Genomic DNA, 22,175 nt, shown 5'->3' with positions numbered 1-22,175 from the left:
TAGCCACAACTTATAAAGCTTTTGATAACATCAAGCTTTTAAAAATATTTAAGTAACATCTACCACTTTTAAATTCAAAATCTCCACAACTATAATTCTAAATCTAAAGCATAAATTGATTGTCATTAACTATCTGAATCTAAAATGGGATTTGTTTTGCATGAAGAGTAAGAATTGTTGTGAAAATTATTTATTATAATAATTTTATAGAGATAATATTTAAATGATTGACAAAAAAAAGATAATATTTAAAGTATTTCATTATATTAATTAGTGTTATTATAAATATTAAAAAATCATTAAAGATATATTTATTTTAGACATAGATAATAATAATTATATTTCCAAATTTTTATTTTAGTTATTAAAAAATACAACCTTAATTCGAGTTTGGATAAAGTCGTCTTATCACTATTTTCCAAAATTTAAACCGTAAATATGGTATTTTCAAATTATCCTTTTTAATATGTTCAACTTCCTTGTTATTTTTCTAAATTATCCCTTTTTAATATGTTCAACTTCCTTATTTATTTTCCAGTTTTCACAGAAAAACTTAATTATCGATATTGTTGGTGTAATCTTATTCAAGTTTATCTTATCTTCTCGTTGATTTGCGAGGATTGATCTGTGAATTTTTAAAAACAAATTTAAAAAGATAAATCCGTAAGTTCTCAGCCGTTAAATCAGTTCTCATATCCAACGACCGTAAATTCCTTACCTCTTTCTTCTTGGCGAAATCCACACCGTCAATTATGACACGACAGCAAAATGCGAAAAATAATCGTTTCTGGTTGAGTGTGGTCCATCAGCAATTCAGCGTAGACCATCTTTCTAGTATTATTTGCGTTAAACCCCAAAAGTGGTAATTTATAATTAATTAAAAACAACTAAGGTACTGGTTTTACAAAAAAAAATATTCAAAGCTATTTTTTTTTTACATCAAACGGCTATTCTATTACTCAAACTTGAGGTGGCCTTGGTAATCAGACCGGAATAGAACAACCAATAAAATTTAACTCCCTATTGAAGGATCTAGCAGTCTTAGCTAAAAAATATGAAATTTGATTGCGCGCTCGTGGAACATGTATGATGTTGAAATCCGGGAAGCATATTTGTAATGCCTCTATCCTCTCCAATTCCGTCACAAAGCTTGGCCAAGCATGAGGCTCCTTTAACATTGCAATCAGCTCCTTGCAGTCCGTCCCAAAACTCTGACATTTTGAGTGCTGAAGCATATTCTCCATCGTCCACCTCAGTGCTTCTACTTCCGTATGTAAGGCTGATTCACGTCGAGTGAGATTTCTTGTCCCCATGAGCTGGGTCTTTCCACTACTGTCCAGCCAAACCCACCCACATCCACTATAATTGGCAGAGGCAGTCAAAGATCCATCCAGCAAGCATATATTACCCAAGCTTATGACTTGGGGATTCTCCATATTGTTATCTTGTACCACTGGTTGTGCCACTTCATTCGCTTCAAACCAGGCCTGACATTCACTTTCTGCATATCGAACTAACTCCAAAGGATCTCTGTCGATCCCCCTGAACAGTTTATCATTCCTTGCCTTCCAGATATACCAGATAATCCAGGGGTACAGGTCTCTGTCTTCTTCTGGCTCAATAATATTGTTTTTCCTCCAGAAAAGGTATTCCATATTTGTGTAGACACTTGATACTGGAAATACCTCTGGGCTTGTTGGAGTTGCTGATAAGGACCAAACTTGTAAAGCTGGCGGGCATTCAAAAATGGCGTGGGTTACAGATTCTTCTAAATCTCCGCATCTTGGGCAGTAATTATCACATCTCATATTACGTCTCGCTAAGTTCCTTGTTACTGCCACATGACCAGTTAACAACTGCCATATAAGATGACATATCTTCGTAGGTGCCCTTAACTTCAATGCAAAGGTTTGAAGCTTGGTGATACTCGGCTCTAAGACCTCCTTCTCATCCTCCGGCTTTAATAAATTTGGTGACACCCAGTATCCAGATTTAAGGCCATTCCTTGTGTAGCTCCAGCAATAGGTATCGCGACGATGAGCTGAGCTTATGGCCAGGTTTCTTATGAGCGGTATGTCCTCAAGATTGACATAGTTTCCCAAAAGTCCAACATCCCAATCATTTGCTGCCTGATTAATGATATCACTTACTCTCATATTGGGATGCATAACTGGCACAACAGGGATAGCTGGCCTCGCTGGGGTCGTTGGGATCCACGGATCCTCCCACACCTTAACGTCATACCCTGAGTGTATCTTCTGTCTGATTCCCAGTAGAAGCAACTTCCTCGCAGCAGAAATGCTAGTCCACACATAGGATGGACTACTAGAAGAATGTACTCGTAGTGGTGAACTTAATCTGTAGTATCTTCCCCTCAAAACCCGGGAAACCAATGAATCTGGAAATTGAACTAGCCTTCATAATTGTTTTGCCAGCAGAGCCAGATTGAACTCATGGATCATACGAAACCCAATCCCACCCTCCTCTCTTGGTAGACATACTTTTTCCCATTTCGCCCAGTGCATTCCTTTTTTTGGTGGGTTAGAGCTCCACCAGAATTGTGCGATGGCACTAGCTAGGTTTTCACATATCTCCAAGGGGAGCAAGAAAGTAGACATGACATAACTCGGAAGAGCTAGCAGAATAGATTTTATCAAAACCTCCTTCCCTCCTTTTGAGAGCCATCTACCTGTCCATCCATTTACTCTGTGCATCAACTTATCTTTGAGAAATGCAAACAATTTACACTTGGAGCCGCTAATGTCTTCCAGGATACCTAAGTAGGTTCCCATTCCTCTTTCATTTTGTATTTCAAGTGCATCTTTGATCTCTTGTCTGGTGGTTGCATTAATTCGCTTACCAAAGAGTAAAGACGATTTATCAAAGTTGATACATTGGCCTGATGCTTTACCATATTTCCTAACTACTTTCATTACTTCTTCACATTCACGGGGCTCCGCCCTACATAAGAAAGACTATCATCAGCAAAGAGAAGGTGGGATACCGAAGGACACGCGCGTGTGACACGCACCCCCAGTATCTTCCCTTGATTCTCTGCATGATTGAGAAGGCTAGCGAGCGCTTTCGTGCATAGAATAAAAATGAAAGGAGACAAAGGATCTCCTTGCCGTAGGCCTCTACCAGGAACAATATTTCCTCTTGGCTGTCCATTCATAAGTACCTTATATTTCACCGTCGTAATGCATCTCATTATCTAGGTGATCCAAGTCTCTGAGAAACCCATTTTACGCATGACGCTTCGATAAATGACCATTCCATCCTGTCATAAGCTTTACTCATGTCCGTCTTAATGGCCATCTTTTTACTTTGTCCACTTGGTTTTGTTCTCAACGCGTGGAACATTTCCTGGGCAATCATAATGTTATCTGAAATCTGCCTTCAAGCAACAAAGGCTGACTGGGTTTATGAGATCAAGCTTGGTAGCACTTTTTTTAATCTTTGGTATAAGACCTTCGAAATTATCTTGTAGCTGACATTACACCGGCTTATGGGTCGGAATTGAGCCATGTCATTAGGCTTGGCTGTCTTTGGGATGAGACATATATTTGTATCATTTAGTCCATTCACCACCGTTCCCTCAATAAGGAATTTATTAACCATAAGAGTTAAATCATCCTTTACATTATCCCAGAATTTTTGATAGAAAAGCGCAGTCATCCCATTTGGTCCTGGGGTTTTTTCTGAATGCATAGCAAAAAGTGCTAATTTGACCTCCCATTCTGTTACCGGAGCTGTAAGGTTATCATTCATTGCCCCAGTGATTGTCGTAGGAACATTAGCTAGTGCCTCTGCAATGTCCTCTGGGTTAGACGATTCAAAGATCTGTCTAAAATAGCTAGTAGCAATGGCTACTAAGCCTTCTTCATCCTCGACTATATTCCCATCAGCGTCTAGGAGCTGCGTAATTTTATTCCTTGCTCTCCTTTGCTTTGTCAAGGCATGAATTTTTTTTGTATTTCGATCCCCCTCTCTCAGCCAAAACACTCGACTTTTTTGTTTCCAGAACATTTCTTCTGCCTTAAAAGCATCAGAGAGCTCCTTCAACGCTGCAGCAATTTCTTCAGTCGTAGCATTATATCTGCATACATACCTTCCACTTTTTCTTTAAGCTCCTCCACTAATTTCGCAGAGTTAAAATTATGCTGTCTCCTCCATTCGCTCAAGGCTTTTCGGCAGCTTGAAATATGTTCCATAATAGTCGCGTTGGGAAGAAGATCAGGAGATTTCCATCCCTCAAGAATGACATGCCTTAACTCATCATTATCTAGCCATCTTTTATCAAACTTGAATTTTTTTGATCTTCTTATTGGCTTTATGAGCATATCTGCAAGAATCGGACGATGGTCTGATCCCCACAACCTCATATACTTGATAGACGAGTGGGGAAATTTCTCATGCCAATCTGCATTTCCTACTGTTTTGTCTAAGCGACATCTAACAGTTGAGCCGCCTGCTCTCTTCCCTACCCATGAAAGCATTTCTCCCGTGAAAGGGAACTCTAGCATTCCACAATCATTAAGCATCTGCTTAAAAGGCAGGAATGAACTATCAGGCCGTTGTCTTTCCCCAACCTTATCATCATGCCTTGTAATTTCATTAAAATCTCCTATCATAAACCAAGATCCAGTTCTTGTCGTTGAGAAATGCGTAAGACGTTCCCAAACTTGATCTCGTCTTTCTAATACAGGATCCCCATAAACAAACGTCATATAGATTTTTATTCCATTAATGACTGCCTGTTATTTGAAAATAAAACATTAATAAAACATTAACTTAAAATTCATCCATAAAAAATAAACCAAGCTATTAAGAAAAAGGATATTCACACAGTTTATATATTACTACAGCGCGAATGTGAAGAGACCTAAAAATCATATATTTAATCTTCCCCTATAATACCGACGAGAAAATATCTTTTCTCTTCTTTTTAGTTGTGAAACAGAAAGAACCAATCTTCCTCTGAAATTTCGTTGATGGATCCCGACGTGATGGAGATCGATCCTCCTCCTTTAGCTTCAGCTTCTAGAACTCGTAAACCTAGAAAGGTTTAATCTTTCGTGCTCTTAATCCTCCACTGTTAATGGGTTTTCCAGAAGAGAAGAGGGTTTTTAACTGTGCTCAATTTTACTGATTTACATGAGAAAAAGTGAACTTTATTTTTTTTACCCTTATTGCTTCGTTAATGCGTGATGATCATCTGGGTTGTTTCTGTGTGTTTAGGGTTTATGTGGGTTTAGTTTAATTTTGAATTTTGTTTTGTTTGCTAGCGTTTTACTATATGCTTCTACTGTTTCCCTTTGGCGTTGATTTGTTGATGTGTTCTTACAGTTTCCTGAGTTGTAATAGATTCGTTTTAGTTTTTGTTGTGTCACTTGTTTCTCTGTTTTATTTTGTCTGTAGCTCCTGAAGTAATGATCATCTGGGTTATCTCTGTGTGTTTAGGCTTTGTGTGGGTTGTTTAGGTTAATCTTGTTTTGTTTGCTAGCGTTTTACTATGCTTCTACTGTTTCTTTTTGCCGTTGGTTACATTGTTTTCTTACAGTTTCCTGTTTGTAGTATATTTTTTTGTTATAGTTTATGTTGTGTCACTTGTTTCTCTGTTTTATGTGGGTTTAGGTTAATCTTGAAGTGATCGATGTGGAGCAATATCATGTTGATAAGATGAACAAAGGGAAGGCTATACAAGATGGCCATAACCCCTTTAGTCATGTAGCTAATGGAGTGATGCCTATAGATGTCGATAGCTACACAGTCGTTCTAAATGATATCCCAACCGGTGTAAAAGTGGTGATGTCTACTACTCAGCCCTGTGAGTTTCAGAATTATAGCAGCAAAGGAACTTCTAAATCAAGTAGAAACAGTTCAAACTCGTTTCTGGCAACTCCATCTTCTGTTCCTCAGTCATTGGATTTTGCCTCCCTGTCAGCCTCCTTTGCTCAGAACAATCAAACGGTTTCCTCCTCTGCGGTTCAACCTGTTGATTCTGATGCTTCTGCTAGCTCTTCTTCCGCCGAGGCTGTTAATTCATCTCAGGCTAATTTTCTGAAGGACTTTAAAAGGTTTGACACTGTTGAGGATTTCTCAGATCATCACTATCTTTCCAAGGGGAAAGCTTCAAAACAGGTGATGATGGTTACAATCTTATCATCTCAGAGATTGTTTCTTTACTTTGGTATTCAACTTGTATCTGACTCTCTTTTATCTTATTAGCACTCAAAGACTTGGTTGAAAAAGGTTCAAGCAGACTGGAAGATTCTTGAGAATGATTTGCCAGGTTGGATTATATACTAATGTAGTAAATCAATGCTGGTTCTCTATGTGTTCTTAAAAAATCACTCTTCTGTTTTGCTAACAGAGACAATATTTGTCAGAGCCTGTGAGTCAAGAATGGATCTACTAAGAGCTGTAATAATTGGAGCTGAGGGAACTCCTTACCATGACGGTCTTTTCTTTTTCGATATTCAGTTCCCAGATTCCTATCCTTCAGTGCCACCAGTATGTCCTCAAAAACTTTATTCTATTTTTAGAACCCTTAGATGATGATTAGTTTCGTTTTATTGCTGACAGAAAGTTCATTACCATTCCGGTGGGCTTAGAATCAACCCCAATCTATACAACTGTGGTAAAGTATGCTTGAGCCTTCTCGGTACATGGACCGGCAACAAGAGGGAGAAATGGCTCCCACAGGAGTCCACAATGTTGCAGCTTCTCGTCTCAATCCAAGCACTCATCTTGAATCAAAAACCGTACTTCAACGAACCTGGCTACGAGCCCACCAAGGGGACTGTATCAGGCGAGGCTCACTCCAAAGTTTACAGCGAGAACGTCTTCATATTGTCGTTAAAAACGATGGTTTACAGCATGAGGAAACCACCCAAGGTAAAATAATTGGACAACTAGTTTTTTTTTTGGTTCTTTGAATATAATTATCATATTAAATAAATAAAAAATCTGAAGGTGTATAAATGCTAGTATTTAATATATAAATTAAGCGTTTATTGGTTCTTTGAAGAGTTTTAATAGTTCTGATGAATGTGCAGCATTTTGAAGAGTTTGTTCATAGCCATTACTTTGTGAGGGCACTTGACATAGTGAAAGCGTGTAATGCTTATAAAGATGGAGCTCCTGTTGGTTCCATTTTGAAAGGTGGTGTTCAAGGTATTGAGGAAACTAGCCAGAGTGGCTCTAAGAAGTTTAGGACCGATGTGGCTGCCTTTATGAAGACAGTTGTTGGTGAGTTCGTTAAGTTAGGAATCAAGGAGCTTGAAGAAAAACCTAAACCACCGCCTGTGGTTAATGCTAATACTGAGAGTAATACAGCTAACCGTAAGAGAAGCAGATCATCGAGGTAAAGCCAAATCCTCCATTTTGTTTTTTTTTTTAATTCTTTTTTTTCCCAAATTTATAATATGTTTGGTTTTAGAAATATTTTTTGCTTCAAAATATATATTTTTTTAAAAAAATGTTTTTGCTGTTTTATATTTATTGAAAACTTTGTAACCAATTATTTAAAGTATTTTTTATGATTGGTTGAGTTATATTTAATTTATATAGTAAATATATTTTCTAAAAAGTTAATTTTTAGTAGTTTTACTTTTAACTAATAAAATTATATTATGAAAAGTATATTTTTATGAGTACTATATGGGATTTGGGAAAATACAAAAATAATTCTCATATGTACATCTTTAGTAATGAAATTTCATGGCATTCTCTCAGTTTCAAGTGTATTATTGATTGATTACTTTTGATATTTATTTATTTATGTAATTATTATTTTTTCCTTTTTGGTGATAGCATCAAAGAATTTCTCGCGAATATCGGACGCTGCGTTTTTCAGTAAGAGTGAGGCGTGCAACAAACAAGTATAAAGTTTGAAGAAACACAGAGGGATGAAAGATTTGGTGAGTCGGAGGAATCTAACAAGGCGCAGAAGTTTGATCTATTATTATTAGATTTTCTTTAATCGTTTAGTATGTGGACAAGAAGTTTTAGTTTTTAGTGTTTTTAGTTCTGATTTACAAATTTAAGAGATTTCAAATCAGGCCTATTTCAAATCAAACAAACAAAATCGATTAGAGATCTCTTGGAGAAGAGATGACTTATCTATGGACAGCTAAGGACAATACAAGGGGCTTGTCATAGGCCTGGGCATTTTACCCAGACCCGAAGACCCGAACTGGAACCGACCCGAAAATACAGGTTCGGATCCGGGTCCGGGTCCATGCTAAGTACCTATTGGGTCTTTTTCTTTTGGATCCGCGGGTCTCGGTTCGGGTCTGGGTCCTACCCGAGATCCGTTCGGGTATCCGAAGTATTCGCAAATAATTGTATATACTAGGTATATTTGAGTGATTGGCTATATTTTTGGTATTTCGGATTTTTTTTAAAGTTTCGGGTTTGGATTTTCGGGTATAATTGTAGGTTTTTGGTGAAATTTTAGATTTTTAGAAAATATAATTTGGGTATTCAGGTAAAATTCAGGTATGTTTTGGGTTTTCGGGTCTGAATTTGGATAAATTTTTGCGGTTCTTCGGGTATTTTTAGAGTTTTCGGGTCCAGTTCGGGTATTTCGGGTCCTAAATACCCGAACCGACCCGGATCCGAAATATACCCATAAATTTTGGGTATTTTACGGGTATTGAAATTATAGATCCGAACCGACCCGGACCCGACAAGATCCGACCCGGAACCGACCCGAAAAGTTATAGGTATCTATATGGGTCTAAATTGCTAGGACTCGAAGGACCCGGACCCGACAATACCCGACCCGAACCCGACCCGAAGACCCGGATGCCCAAGCTTAGCTTGTCATTGTCATGAACCTCTTGTATTCTGTTTGATCGGGAAACGGTACTAAATGAGGGAACGTTTGGTTTTAGATGTGGGTTAAGCAAAGACGTCTTATTGATAATCGGAAAAGCGTTTCGTCGGTTACAAGGAAAGAAGATGCGTAAGGGAAAGGGAACCGGAGCTCGAAGAGCTTTACCGGAAAGATACAACACAGCGAGATAATAAAAGTAAAAACCCTAATCTAACCGCCAAGTATGTGTGAGTGATTTCGGATCTTCTTTACGTTGCACCCCTCTCCTCTTTTATAGTCGACTTGGTGCTCTTTCGTGATCTAGCTTGCGTCGCCTTCGTGGGCTTTTAACTCGTTGGGCCGAGAAACCTATGTTGCTTCGAGGAGCCGTCGAGCTGGATGCGTCTAGTCGATGTGCGATCGACTAAAAGTACTCTCGCGTCGCGCCGAGAGATCGGCGCTCTGGCTGTCGAGCCGAGCTGTTGCAGCATCTTATACGGGCCGGGCCGTCTATTCGTCGGGCCTTGAGGGATGGCCGAATCCATCCTCTACAGTAAGTCCCCCCAGTTCATCGGTGAGTGACGTTCTGTCGAGCTCGATGAATTTGGAAGGTTAATGGTTTGGAAGGATAGACGGGTCGTCGCAAAAACGTGGTGCTCGGTCGGCGTATCGCGAGATGTTGTCGTGTATCTCGTATTTTGTCGGTTTGATCGAGTCTCGGTTAAACCGGTTTCCGTCCGGTTAAACCGGTTTCCGTCCGGTTAAACCTGATTCTTACTTCGACCATCGATTTGATCTGGGTCTGAGCCGGTTATCGCAGGGAGTCGAAGCGACGCGCCAGTTTCTTGGGCGGCTAGATATTGTTTCGAGGCAAGTAGGCCCACATAGACCCTATGATGACGCCTCGGGGAAACGCCCCGCTCCTCCCCTTTAAATACTTGTCCACTTCTCGTTTTCTCCATTCTTCTCCGCATTATTCAGGTACTTTCTCTCTCATCCTCTCGGCTTCTCTTTCTAAATTGTTGTTGTAGAATAGATTGCGTTATGTCGTCTGGTGGGAGGTTATCTCGTGAACAGAAAGGGAAAGAGGTCGCGGCTGCACCTAGTCCCGCGAGAGACACGAGCGGGGTTCCGCTCGACGAGTTCGAACAAGTCCATCGCGAAGCGATGATGGACACTAGGAGTTTGGAGCTGTCTCAAAGGATTTTGGTTTCCGAGTCGCGCTTACATCGACGAGAAGTAGGAGGAGCTCCATCCGAGCCGCAGATCTGTGAAAGAGACGGTTCGACTGGTGCGGGAGACGAGGTCCCTCTCGTCAATTATGTACCGACGTGCTATTACCCTGGAGAAATCTTCGAGGAGCTCCCGGCTCTAGCTCCTGAATTCCTGCGCTCCCCAGATGTGAGTGGCCAGGCCTGGGAGAACGTTATCAAGACACGGTCGACTCCCGATAGCGTAAAGAGGCTCCTGAGGGAACGTCGGGGGCTGGGGGTGACTTTCCTGATCCCCTCGGAGAGTCAGAGGCCTTGGTCGGCGCCGGTCAGGTTCCAGTGCGTCTATGAATCTTACTTTCAAGATGACACGAAGCTTTGGTTCCCGATTCCTCGCCTAGTTACGTCGTATGTGAGGCGTCGAGGTGCGGCAATGAATTTCATCGGCGACTCGACACCAGTTCGACCCCAACAGTCGCGCGAGCGATCACCTCAGTAACAGATCAGCACAGCTTGCTGCTCACGACAAAGATAAGTTCTTTTATCATCACATGTTTTTCTTTTAAATCACACGTGTCACGATAGATATTATAGCTTTGGTTGATTATTAAACAACACAACTCTAAGCTGCTCACTCATATAACTTTTATGAAGATGACTCTTGTAATTGCTTTGCTGTTGGTGGACAATTATTATATCATCATATGCATTTGAGAGCACTAAATAAAAACAAGTTTGATAGCTTGCATATTAATTATGCAACAGTTGGTCATTTCTTTTGGTTTATATTGGTCTAATCATGATCATGCTTTTTGTGACCCAGAGCCAACAAGCGGCTGCCACCATCATGTCCTCATGCTTCGAAGGACGGCCCTCAGCTACGAGCTTGCCGGAAGCGGTACAAGTGGAGCAAGCCAGAACGTTTCTCAACGTCACAGCCTGACTTGCTCGGCACACGCGATCTCAGCACGAGACTTCGGGTCGGCAATAGTTCGGTAAACTTATATTTTAGGCACGAGTTTAAATTGAACTTGCTTGTTATTAAGCACGAGTTTGCAGTCGACTCGCTTATTGTTAGACACAAATTTACAAAAACTCGCCTTTGGCTAGGCATGAGTTTACAGGAACTCTCCTTTTACTAGGCACGAGTTCTCAGTAAACTCGCATTTGTAACAGCGTGAGTCCAGTAAACTTGTCATTCGCTAAGCACGAGTTTAAAGCAAACTCGCCTTTTACTAGGCACAAGTTCAAAGTAAACTCGTGTAAATCGTCGTAGGCATGAATGTGTCTAGTTACTTGTCTAATAAACCCTATTCGTAAAATTCATAGAGATCGAGTTCATTTCTCTCTACGAACTTGGAGAGGCTTACTGTTGGGGGTAGATTTACATCCTACCTCAAAGCCCATTAGACAATTAATTAGGCTCATTTTACTATGAAGCCTTAGCTTCTTACTTGTATAAATAGAGATATACTTCTGATCTTCTCTTCTCCATTTGAGACCTTGAACACTTCTTACAAAGAGTTTATGAATTCTTAGATTTAATTTACACTTGTAATCATACATGTAATACAATTTTTAATCAATAAACTCTTTTTGATGTTCATTTTCCATTTGATTTCTATGTTGATTTCTCTTAAGCCTCAAGAATCTAAGAAATATATTTCTTAAATTCTTTATTGTATGAATCCGACAAACACACCATTTTCGGTTCAAACATATTCTCTTGATCTCCCTTCGTCTTCGTGGTTGTTGCCTTGTACAACAAGCAACTTTGGTAGTAGGGCTTTGGTGCGATTTCTTTTTCCATCTATCTCGGAATGTTGTAATCATAGATCGGTCGGGGTGATTCATGATTGTTTGGTACATCACGATCCGAGGACGTTGTTGTCTTCTTTGGTCGAGGCATGCTCCTAAGAGTGGTTGGAAAATGCAATCTTTGATGATGTAATTACACGTATGGTCGATCGCTGAGGTTGCTATAAGAATAACGAGCAAGATGCAGAGGCCAAGCACGGTGATTATTTTTTTTATTTTTTTTGAAAAGGACGGTGATGAAACTAAGCATATCTTTTTCTGAGCTCATCATTTTCTTGCGAGAAACGAGTTCAAGCTCCTTTGTTCAATAGTTTAGGATAAGCCAGGGGGTGATTTGTGTTGATATTTCTAAGGTTAAGGTTTGATTCAAATTAATTTCTTATGCTTTCTGACATTTTTGTTTTTCTAATTTATCTATTATATTAAAATAGAGTTGAACCATTTAATTAATCATTTAATGTCATATTTGATAATTTACATTAATCGGTCAAATATAATATATTTCTAGAAATCTTAATAATGATATTAGAAATAAATTAATTTCAACTATAAATTTAAATTTTATTTTTTGGTTCTAACAAAATCAGTTGAGAAAAAATCCAACAAAATTTTACCCAAAAAAAAAAAAAAAAAAAATATATATTATATCATAAATTAATTCATTTAATTAGCAATATAATATTATTATAAATTAATAAGAATGCAAATTTTATTATAAAAGAATCTTTGCTTTTTTTTTTTATAAATTTATAATTATAATTTGTGTTATATTAAAATAGAATGCTATACGAATTAAATATGCTAAAATTAGATTTAATTGGTAAATGCCTATTTTATGTTTTCTTAAATGTTTTCCTTGAAAGAAAAGAAAATCCGGTTGCAAATCGTCGACTTATCATCTTTCTATTTTTTGTTTATTTCGTTCTGATCGTAACTTATCATATCGTATCTAAGGCCATGTTTATTAGTGGTTCTTGAAGTTTTTAACTAAGAAAAACTAAAAATCGTATTTTAAATATCCCACCCTAAAAATTCCCCAATAATCATGTCCGAAATTTAATTTCCAAAAATATGAAATTACCAAAGGAAATGCATTTTGTGGTTTTTTGGGAGAAATGTGATTTGGAGGTTTTTTTAAATGAAAAAATGCATTTTTTTGGTGGGAATTGTGTTTCACAAAAGAACCGGCAACTCACATTTTTCTGAAAAACACGCAAAATATATTTCTCGCCAAAACCACAAAGCGCATTTTTCACAAAACGACCAAATCACATTTTTTAGAAAAACGCATTTTTCCGCTAAATCACAAAACTACATTTTTCACCAAAATCGCAAAATCGTAATTTTCTGCCAAAATCACAAAAAGTATGTTTTCCTGCTAAAACTGAAAACATATATGTTCTCACCAAAATGCGTGTTTGAATTTTTGGTGGGAACATATATTTTTTTTTTTGCCAGAACCGTAAAATTACATTTTTTCGCTAAAACCACAAATCACATAAAACCGTAAAAACACATTTCAGCCAAAACTGCAAAACTACATTTTTATGCTAAAACTGCAAAAACGTATTTCCTGCCAAAACTGCAAAATCGAATTTTTTGTTAAAACCACAAAAACTATTTTTCTGCCAAAATCATATAAATATATTTTTCCTTCAAAACCACTAAATTATATTTTCCACAAAACTATATTTGAATTAACTATATTTTATTTAGTAAAGTTTGTTATCTGATTCCATATTAAAGTGATTTAACAAAATTGAGTTTGGTCATGTAAATCTAATTTAACCGGAACAGACCGGTCCTTCGCTGGCACGTCCACCGGTTTTATTAAATAAACAAACTCTCCACTGAACACACTCTCACCAGATCAAACAGAAAGACCGCTGCTTGATTAATGGCACTCTCTTCTTCTTCATCTACTCAAAAGACATGGATCGTTCACGGTATCTTAGCCGGAACAGCGATCGCAGCGGCGATTGGCGCACGTGCCTATCTTGGTCGATCCAGGAAATTCCGGAGCCGGGTCGTCGGAATCATCCCCGCCCGTTACGCTTCCTCTCGATTCGAGGGCAAGCCTCTCGTGCAAATCCTCGGCAAACCCATGATCCAGGTTCCTCCTTAGTCTAATTTATATACACATATATGTATATAACTCTCAGCTTCTTCGTGCTTATGTGTTGGATCAGAGAACTTGGGAGAGGTCGAAGTTAGCTTCTACGCTTGATCACGTTGGTAATGTGGCTCAGATCTCTACTCTTTATGGCTCTATACATTAAAAAGTTGTCTACTTGATGGATCTTAGATCTCGTCTACGATGTTAAGTTGCTTGAGTTTCATTAATTGTCATGTTTTTGGTTGGAATATATCTTTAGTTTTGTCGGTAACCTGTGACCTGTTGAGATTACAAGATGTCTGGTTTCTTGTTTTTACATAGTTTGATCTCTAGTCTTACTGGTTCTATGATAGAAAAAAATGTGTGCTTTATGGATCTAAGATCTCTTCTGTTACCTCCTTGCTTGACTTTCATAAGTGCATTGTTGGAACTTGGTAGCCCTGCGGATTCGGTTTTTTCGGGTCGGGTAATTTTCGGTTTCGGGTAGTTTGGTTCGGTTACAATCCTACCGAAGTAAACAGAAAAAATTGGTTCAGTTCGATTTTCGGTTAATTTCAGGTTTTAATTTTATTTCCAGGATAACCGATTTTTTGGTTTTGGTTAGATTTCGGTATCATTTTCTAAAAACTGAGATATTTTTAGTTAAATTCGGTCAGTTCGGTTAAATTCGGTTATCTTCTCTTAGTTTGGTTATTTCAGTTTGGTTAATTTCGGATAATTCAGTTAGTTATTTTTGAAAATCGAAAACCGTATTGATATAACCAAAACCGAATCATTTTCAAAATTCAACCGAACTCAAAACCGAAGGTTCGGTTCCGTACGGACAAAATCCGCAGGCTTAGAACTTGGAAGTCCTTTCCTTTTCGTTAAGTTGTGTCTGCTGAGATTAAAAATGTCTGTTTTGTTGTATGTTTGACTCATCAGTTGTAGCAACGGATGATGAAAGGATTGCGGATTGCTGTCGTGGGTTTGGTGCAGATGTCATCATGACTTCAGAGTCTTGCAGAAATGGTCTGTATACCATTTTCTTCTGTCCCCTAATTTGGTTTGTTCTCTTGTTTTAAGCTCTGTATCATTTGGTCGATCTGTAGGTACTGAGCGGTGCAATGAAGCACTTGAAAAATTGGAGAAGAAGTATGATGTGGTTGTTAACATTCAAGGAGATGAACCACTCATTGAGCCTGAGATTATAGACGGTGTTGTCAAAGCACTTCAGGTCTATATCTTAGTATACTATTGGGATGTCCTCAAACTTTAGAAGCTGTTGAATATTGTTATTGTGGTTTTTAGGTAGCACCTGATGCGGTGTTCAGCACAGCGGTGACGTCATTGAAACCAGAAGATGGACTTGACCCTAACCGAGTCAAATGTGTAGTGGATAACTGTGGCTACGCTATCTATTTCTCCAGGGGTTTGATTCCTTATAACAAGTAATATTCTTTTGTCTCATTATATACTTTGCCTATATGCACAAATTGTAATCAATTATGTTTTGTGCGGTTTAGGAGTGGTAAAGTCAATCCAGATTTTCCTTACATGCTTCATCTTGGAATACAGGTGCCTCATGCTTCTCTCCTTATTATATAAGTGATTTCACTTATCTATTATAGTCTATTTAATCTCGGGTATGGTTGCTTTCCTTGTTCTCAGAGCTTTGATTCAAAGTTTCTCAAAGTATATTCGGAGCTTCAGCCAACACCATTGCAGATAGAAGAGGATCTAGAGCAGCTCAAAGTCCTTGAAAATGGCTACAAAATGAAGGTAACAGAACCCTTTCCCACTATTTTGATAAATTCTTTTAACCTAAAATGTTGATTTTCACAGGTTATAAAGGTGGATCATGAAGCTCATGGAGTTGATACACCTGATGATGTCGAAAAAATCGAATCTTTAATGCGCGAAAGAAACCTCCTCTAGTCCACATAATACAGAGATCCTATGCATAATGTCTCCACTGTCTACAATAGGCTAATTCTCCCTAAATATTATCTGTTACTTGTTTGTAAACATTATGCAAGTATGGCGACTAAGTTTAAAAGCGCAATCAGAAACGAACAATACAAAGATTGAGTTTTCAAAATTATATGTAACTAGAAAAACTGTAGAATCACAACCATACCTAAGCAGCAAAATATTAATCAATGAAATTTCAAAAAGGATGTACATTACTTAGTAACTCTGATGCAAGCGTTTCTCTAACTCACCTTTATATATTTTTCTCAAAAATAGAATAACTTTAAAAACAGAGGTAAGTTTTACTTCACTATATTTTTCTAAAGTAAAGTAATACTATATTTTCTCAAAAATATATGAAAACAATATAGCATTTTCTATATTTAGATATCTAAATACTAGTATTTCACTAATATAGCATTAGAGTGAAATTCAACTCTATATTTGTAGAAATATATAAAAGTGTCTTAGAAATGATCTAACAATCTTGATATTAAACATCGAAAATAAGCATTTAATATTATAATATTCCACAATTTATTGCATAAACTCTAAAATCAGAAGGTTTCAGTATTTTGAGGCTTTTCTTATCTTGATTTTTTATCTATAATGTTGTTTCATAATAGAGATAAAAAGGATAGATTGTATTATCTGTGATAGTATCCTATTTTTAATATGCCAAAAATTTCTTTGAAGTATGCAAATTTAATATATATATATATATAAACTTTCATTGGAGGCATAATTAATTAGTTTATATTGAGATTATTAATTAATTTATAATTACTTAAAATATTTGAAAACTATACATACTTCATAACTACATAATTTATTGAGTAATAAATCTCATTCTAAGAAGTATTTAACTCAATAGAAAATCGAGGAAAATCATAGTAAAAAATAATAAAAAATGATCAAAGGATGGTAAAATATAACATAGTACATTAAATTAATAAATATATGACATTTATATCATGCAAACAATCAAAAATAAGAAATTGGAAAGTGAATTTCCGTGATGAAAAATAAATATATAAAGAAAATAACTAATAATCAAGAGAAAAACTCGTCAATTTAATTATTTCAGCAAAGAAAAAAGTAAAACATAGTAGTGTTATTACTCCCACTCTATAATACTAACCCAACATAATTTTTTTTTTTAACTCAACAGAAAAAATATTAACTCACTTTTGACAAAAAAATAAAAAATTAACTCAACAAAAATTTGAGGAAAAAATTGGTAAAAACTAGGGAAAAAAAACAAAATATAGTAAAGAAAATAATATAAATTAATGCATATATGCACTTATATCATGCAGCCATCAGAAAGAAGAAAATGGGACGACAACCACTTCAACCCTAATTATATATAAATATATATAACAGTTCTTTTTTTGTAACTATATAAAACAAACAATATATAATTCACTGTATAAAACATACCATGCTAAGCCCTTTATCAAAAAAAAAACATACCCTGCTAAATATGTGGAGTCTCCAAAAAGCGTAGGTAAACCAACTTGCGCCATTAAGGAATGTCGCCATCTCCTGTTAAGAAATATAGCCAATGAAATCAGAAAGACATGTTTTCAAGTTTTTGATCTTAATAACTTAAATCTGTTTTAACCATAACAAAATTAAAAGTTTGTCAAAAATAAAATGCTGAAATAGTTAATGAACAGTGATTAAGCACTTCGCACTTCAGACTTTTATAGATCACATATTCAAGGAAATCAAAGAAATAGAGAGATAAAAAAATCACTTATATCAAGTTTTTTTTCCGGCTAATCTTGATTTTATTAATCATTGTCAACAATTACAGAGTTTAGTAAGAAGGATGGACATATATGACACACCCCCATAGATTAATACAAATAAGGAAAAACTTAGCTAATATGTCAGCTTATATCTAGTTGTTGCTCTAAATTTAGTAGAATATTATTACAAGAATATTAAATTAAACAGCTATTTGTTGACACATATATATTATGCTCACCGGACTATGAGTACTGTCAAAAGATTCAGCTTGCACTGGATTCAATTCAAATTCGTCACGATGGATCAATCTTCGATTATATAGTGGATTTGCGATCGAAATTTTGGGTAGACTAGTTTAATCCGGTTTTACACTCTGACTAGGTTAAGATCCGCGTCTTGCGCGGAACGAACATTGTATATACTATTTTTACGTATTATATGTTCCTTTACATATTTATAAATAAAAAATATATATTGAATAATTAAAAAGTCAGTAATTATTACATATATAATTATATTGATGTGAACACATAAATAACTTTCATTAATCCAAACAATCACTTTTTCTATTTTATATGATATATAATTAAATTTAAATGACATTAACATATAGTGTGTAATTTTAGTATTGATATATATTAAACGATGTTTTCTACTCATATCATTTTTTTAATCATTTGAATATTTTTATAACAAATACTTTAAATCACTGATAACAAAATTTTCATTGTGTGATTAATAGTTTTAGTAATTCATAATTTTTTATAAAGTTCAAGGCTAAGTTTAAAATTTAAATATTAAGTTGTCAATATTTGTTCAATAGCTTTTACCAAAAATATGTTTTCAAAGAAAATTTCGAAATTAAAATATTTATATTTTATATGGTATATAGTTTAATTTAATATATATATATATATAATATATACCTTATACACTTAATATTTATTAAATAAAATTTCTTACTTATATGATTTTGTAATTATTTGTATTTTATCATAATAAAAAAAAATTAAACCATGAATCACAAAAATTTGAAGGTGAAACTGTTAACAGTTTTAATAATTTATATTCGTTTTGAAAAAAATCAAAATATAACATATACAGGAAAATCTAATCCTCAAATGTTGTAATGTTTCTATTTTAATATATAGGGGATTTATGTTGAATTGTTTTTTATTTAATTTGGTTAGAATGTGTAAATACAATGTACCAATACTTCAATAAAATGCGAAACCAGAAACAGTTTGACAAAATATCTTGATTATGTTTTACTAGTTACATATATAAAGTGTTTTCCTGCACTATGTGTAGTAATAAAGTTTTAAATTTAAATTATATTTAAAAATAAATTTATTAATATTGTAGATTTTATTATTTTCTTACCAATATTTCAATATAAATCTGATTTTATTAAACATGAAATTAAGATAAATAATAATTTTGCGTAAATTAAATTATGTTTAAGAATATATATTTAAAATTATAATCTTAGATAGATTTTTTTCATCTATTCCTTTTGGTTAAATATATTAAATAAACTTGTATAAAATTTGATATAGAATTTCATAATTATTAAAAATTAAAATTAAACAGTATTTATAAAATTTTAGATATATAAAAGAAACTAATGATATTTACGATAAAAATTTAGAATTTTTTTAAAAAAATAAGAATTTTTTTAAATTTTTTTTAAATGTAATATAAAAATTATAATTAAATAATATTTCAAAAATTTTAATGTCATATTTGATTATATTTATTTTCATGATGATGTATGAGTTATTACTATATTTTAATAGTGTACCAAAAATATAATTCTACATTGAATGTAATGTATGAGTTATTACCATATTTTAAAATGTTTACCAAAAATATAAATCAACATTAAATATAATTATTCATGTCATATTTAACGATAAGTCATATCATTAATTTTAGTAGTTATGTCACATTTTTGTGAAAAATGATTATATAGAAAACATGCGGCAAATAATAGATATAGGATGATAAATGTAAATAAAAAAAACTTAAACTAAAAGAAAGGAGATGGCTTTTTCACCAAAAAAAAAAACAAAACTATAGGAAAATATGCAGTATTATAATGAATCAGACAGGGCTTCGAACCATTTGGATCTTTCGTAGTAAAGTTAAGGTGCTTTTTATTTATTTTATATCAATAAATCTTTTATATTTTTGAAATCTTTTTTATATTTATATCTATAACTTTACTTAATCGAAAATACATTTTTCAGTAGAAATATATTTCATCTGTTTAAACCCTTACAATAAAACATTTATATTTTTTGAAATAAAATTTAATGTTTTAAATTTAAATATATTTTAATAATTACTAAAATTTTATTTTAATTTTAAAAAGATTTAAAATATTATAGGATTCCATTCAAATAAAATAATAGCAACTGTTAGTTTCATAAATTGTTTCTGTTTTGAAAAATTATATATATATATAAATTTTGATTGTTTAAAAGAATTAATAAATAAAATAATCACCAATTTAAAAATTAATATTTTGAAATCTGACTTAGATTTTATTATACAAATAAAAATATTCTTATCTATTATTTATAAAATACATCTCGTTTGTTAACATCCCTTGACTTGTATTAAAAGTAGGATATATAATGAAATTCACGTTAGAAGTATTAATAATTAAATAAAGACAGCTAAGAGAGGAAGTAAGAAGAGGGAAATGGTGTTAATTGGTCAACAATTTAATTGTAAATTCATTAACACTTTTTGAAGCTTATAAAACGAGACAACAGAAGCTTTAGAGCATCTCCAATGTAAAACTCTATTTTTTCCTATAAAATAGAGTAAAAGAGAAAATGAAGTAAAATTGCTCTAACCCAATTTCATATCTCACTCTATAATGGAGTAATGAACCAAAAAAAATAGACTACTCCATTTATAGAGTTTACTCTATAAATGGAGTGAAATATATAGTTGGGTTGGAGCATTTTTTACTTAATACTCTATTTCATTTCATTTTAGAGGAAAAAATGGAGCAGGGTTGGAGATGTCCCAAGAATCAGGTATATTAAATATCATAAAAAAAACAAGATAAAGAGAGTCAGAGAAAATCGCTAGATGGAGAAAAAGAGTTTGTACGGTTTGGTAGTAATGCTAATGTACGGTGGGTGTTGGCTATAGTCAAGGTAAAACTACTTAACCTGCATCACACAAACTCACATAGATAGATTAATATAATCAATTGTCATGTTCGTTGACATCCAATGATTGGATGTATGTACGTAGGGGTAGTGAAACGGATACGTGACAAAGCTGAATGGGACGCAATTCTGGCTGATGCCGATCATTACTAGGGCTTACAGTAACGTCCCCGTTGTGCTGTGGTCCATGTGCTATACTGTACGACCAAGTGGCTCAAATTGTTGATTCATTCGGAGTCCGGATTCAGTTCACTGTAGTCAACATTTGGCAGCTTAATATCTTATCACCTTGGATACCATTTGTATTTACTCCAACCGTCATAATTTCAGACATGGAAATGTAATAACTCGTTATGAAAACCTTTTGGACTGGGGTAATTTTTATAATCTATTAGTCGGCTCAAGTACATTCAGCTTCGCCTTCGCCCCAGCCCCTCCGACGCCGACTTTGCACTGCCTCCTCAATCCGCCTAGTAAATTATAGTCATGTCTTGATTTAATAACGTCACTTTATATGTATTATTGTGTTTGCTGCTTCCACCTTAATTTATTAGGTTAATACAAATTAATGAAAATTACAGTTTCTCAAAAATACCCTTATTTTTACAAAAATTAATAAAATTCATTAATTGCATTTAAGTCTTTTGGTTTTGGGCATACAAATACACTTAAATAAATCTATAAATAATGGGCATATATATATTTAAAATATATACTAACTTTAAATTTAATATAAGCATAAATATATTATGAACTATAAATAAATTAACAAACATGAAAATATCATTTTCTTAAATATATGTATCAATATTCAAAATAGATCATTTGAATATTATACAGATTTTCAATACAAACCAAATCATATATCCTACACAATATATCATATACATATTTGAATATCATTTTTCCATGTATAATGTCATACATAATATTGATATGGCAATTATGAGTGTTCAAGAATATTTTAAAAATTATATTAAAATCAATTTTTAAATCTAAAATAAAAACACAAACTTATAATAGATTATTAATAACGAAAATAAACTAATATTGTCATATCAATAAGTTTTTTTATACTATCATTTTTTTATTTGGATAATATAATAAAATTTCATCAAATTCTAAGGAATCACTAATTTATGTAATATTAAAAAATATATGAATAATTTAATTAATTTTTTTTTAAAATACTATCAGATATATTGTGTTTTATCGGATCAATGGTATTAGATTGAAGGTTAATAGTGAGTTTTTGGTTTTTACCGGGTTATTTTTAATTAACGAATTTTTCATTAAATCCGAAC

The 22,175-nt window shown here is 34.2% G+C and overlaps 3 protein-coding genes across 3 annotated transcripts; 2 read left to right on the top strand and 1 right to left on the bottom strand.

Moving 5' to 3' along the window:
- Positions 1-983: 983 nt before the first annotated feature.
- Positions 984-4,730, bottom strand: LOC106331207. The gene is made up of 6 exons (XM_013769527.1): positions 4,112-4,730; positions 3,472-4,067; positions 3,272-3,366; positions 2,470-2,961; positions 1,928-2,415; positions 984-1,834 (listed from the first exon to the last, which is right to left on the bottom strand). The coding sequence occupies exons 1-6, from the start codon at positions 4,728-4,730 to the stop codon at positions 984-986; spliced, it is 3,141 nt and encodes a 1,046-aa protein (XP_013624981.1).
- A 165-nt stretch (positions 4,731-4,895) lies between these two features.
- On the top strand, positions 4,896-8,065 carry LOC106328062 (putative ubiquitin-conjugating enzyme E2 38). The gene is made up of 7 exons (XM_013766418.1): positions 4,896-5,066; positions 5,638-6,144; positions 6,232-6,295; positions 6,377-6,516; positions 6,589-6,900; positions 7,062-7,369; positions 7,819-8,065. The coding sequence occupies exons 1-7, from the start codon at positions 4,995-4,997 to the stop codon at positions 7,862-7,864; spliced, it is 1,449 nt and encodes a 482-aa protein (XP_013621872.1). The 5' UTR covers positions 4,896-4,994; the 3' UTR covers positions 7,865-8,065.
- A 5,640-nt stretch (positions 8,066-13,705) lies between these two features.
- On the top strand, positions 13,706-16,035 carry LOC106331565 (3-deoxy-manno-octulosonate cytidylyltransferase, mitochondrial). Its single transcript, XM_013769946.1, has 8 exons — positions 13,706-13,966; positions 14,043-14,088; positions 14,894-14,980; positions 15,061-15,185; positions 15,260-15,399; positions 15,475-15,526; positions 15,620-15,730; positions 15,794-16,035. Exons 1-8 carry the CDS (start codon positions 13,751-13,753, stop codon positions 15,884-15,886), a joined length of 870 nt encoding a protein of 289 aa, XP_013625400.1. The 5' UTR covers positions 13,706-13,750; the 3' UTR covers positions 15,887-16,035.
- The last annotated feature ends 6,140 nt before the right edge of the window (positions 16,036-22,175 follow it).

This window comes from Brassica oleracea, chromosome C3 (genome assembly GCF_000695525.1).
Source record: "Brassica oleracea var. oleracea cultivar TO1000 chromosome C3, BOL, whole genome shotgun sequence".
Taxonomy (NCBI): Eukaryota; Viridiplantae; Streptophyta; class Magnoliopsida; order Brassicales; family Brassicaceae; genus Brassica; species Brassica oleracea.
The sequence above is the reverse complement of the archived record's forward strand: the minus strand, read 5'-3'. Positions and strand labels throughout refer to the sequence as shown.

Coding starts and splice junctions, on each gene's coding strand:
- LOC106331565 (XM_013769946.1), top strand. CDS start 13,751: ATGGCACTCTCTTCTTCTTCATCTACTCAAAAGACATGGATCGTTCAC. Junction 15,186..15,259: donor GTGTTGTCAAAGCACTTCAG/GTCTATATCTTA, acceptor TGTGGTTTTTAG/GTAGCACCTGATGCGGTGTT. Junction 15,400..15,474: donor GGTTTGATTCCTTATAACAA/GTAATATTCTTT, acceptor TGTGCGGTTTAG/GAGTGGTAAAGTCAATCCAG.
- LOC106328062 (XM_013766418.1), top strand. CDS start 4,995: ATGGATCCCGACGTGATGGAGATCGATCCTCCTCCTTTAGCTTCAGCT. Junction 5,067..5,637: donor GAACTCGTAAACCTAGAAAG/GTTTAATCTTTC, acceptor ATGTGGGTTTAG/GTTAATCTTGAAGTGATCGA. Junction 6,901..7,061: donor GCATGAGGAAACCACCCAAG/GTAAAATAATTG, acceptor ATGAATGTGCAG/CATTTTGAAGAGTTTGTTCA.
- LOC106331207 (XM_013769527.1), bottom strand. CDS start 4,730: ATGACGTTTGTTTATGGGGATCCTGTATTAGAAAGACGAGATCAAGTT. Junction 4,068..4,111: donor GCTTAAAGAAAAAGTGGAAG/GTATGTATGCAG, acceptor AAATTGCTGCAG/CGTTGAAGGAGCTCTCTGAT. Junction 1,835..1,927: donor GAAGGAGGTCTTAGAGCCGA/GTATCACCAAGC, acceptor GTCATGTGGCAG/TAACAAGGAACTTAGCGAGA.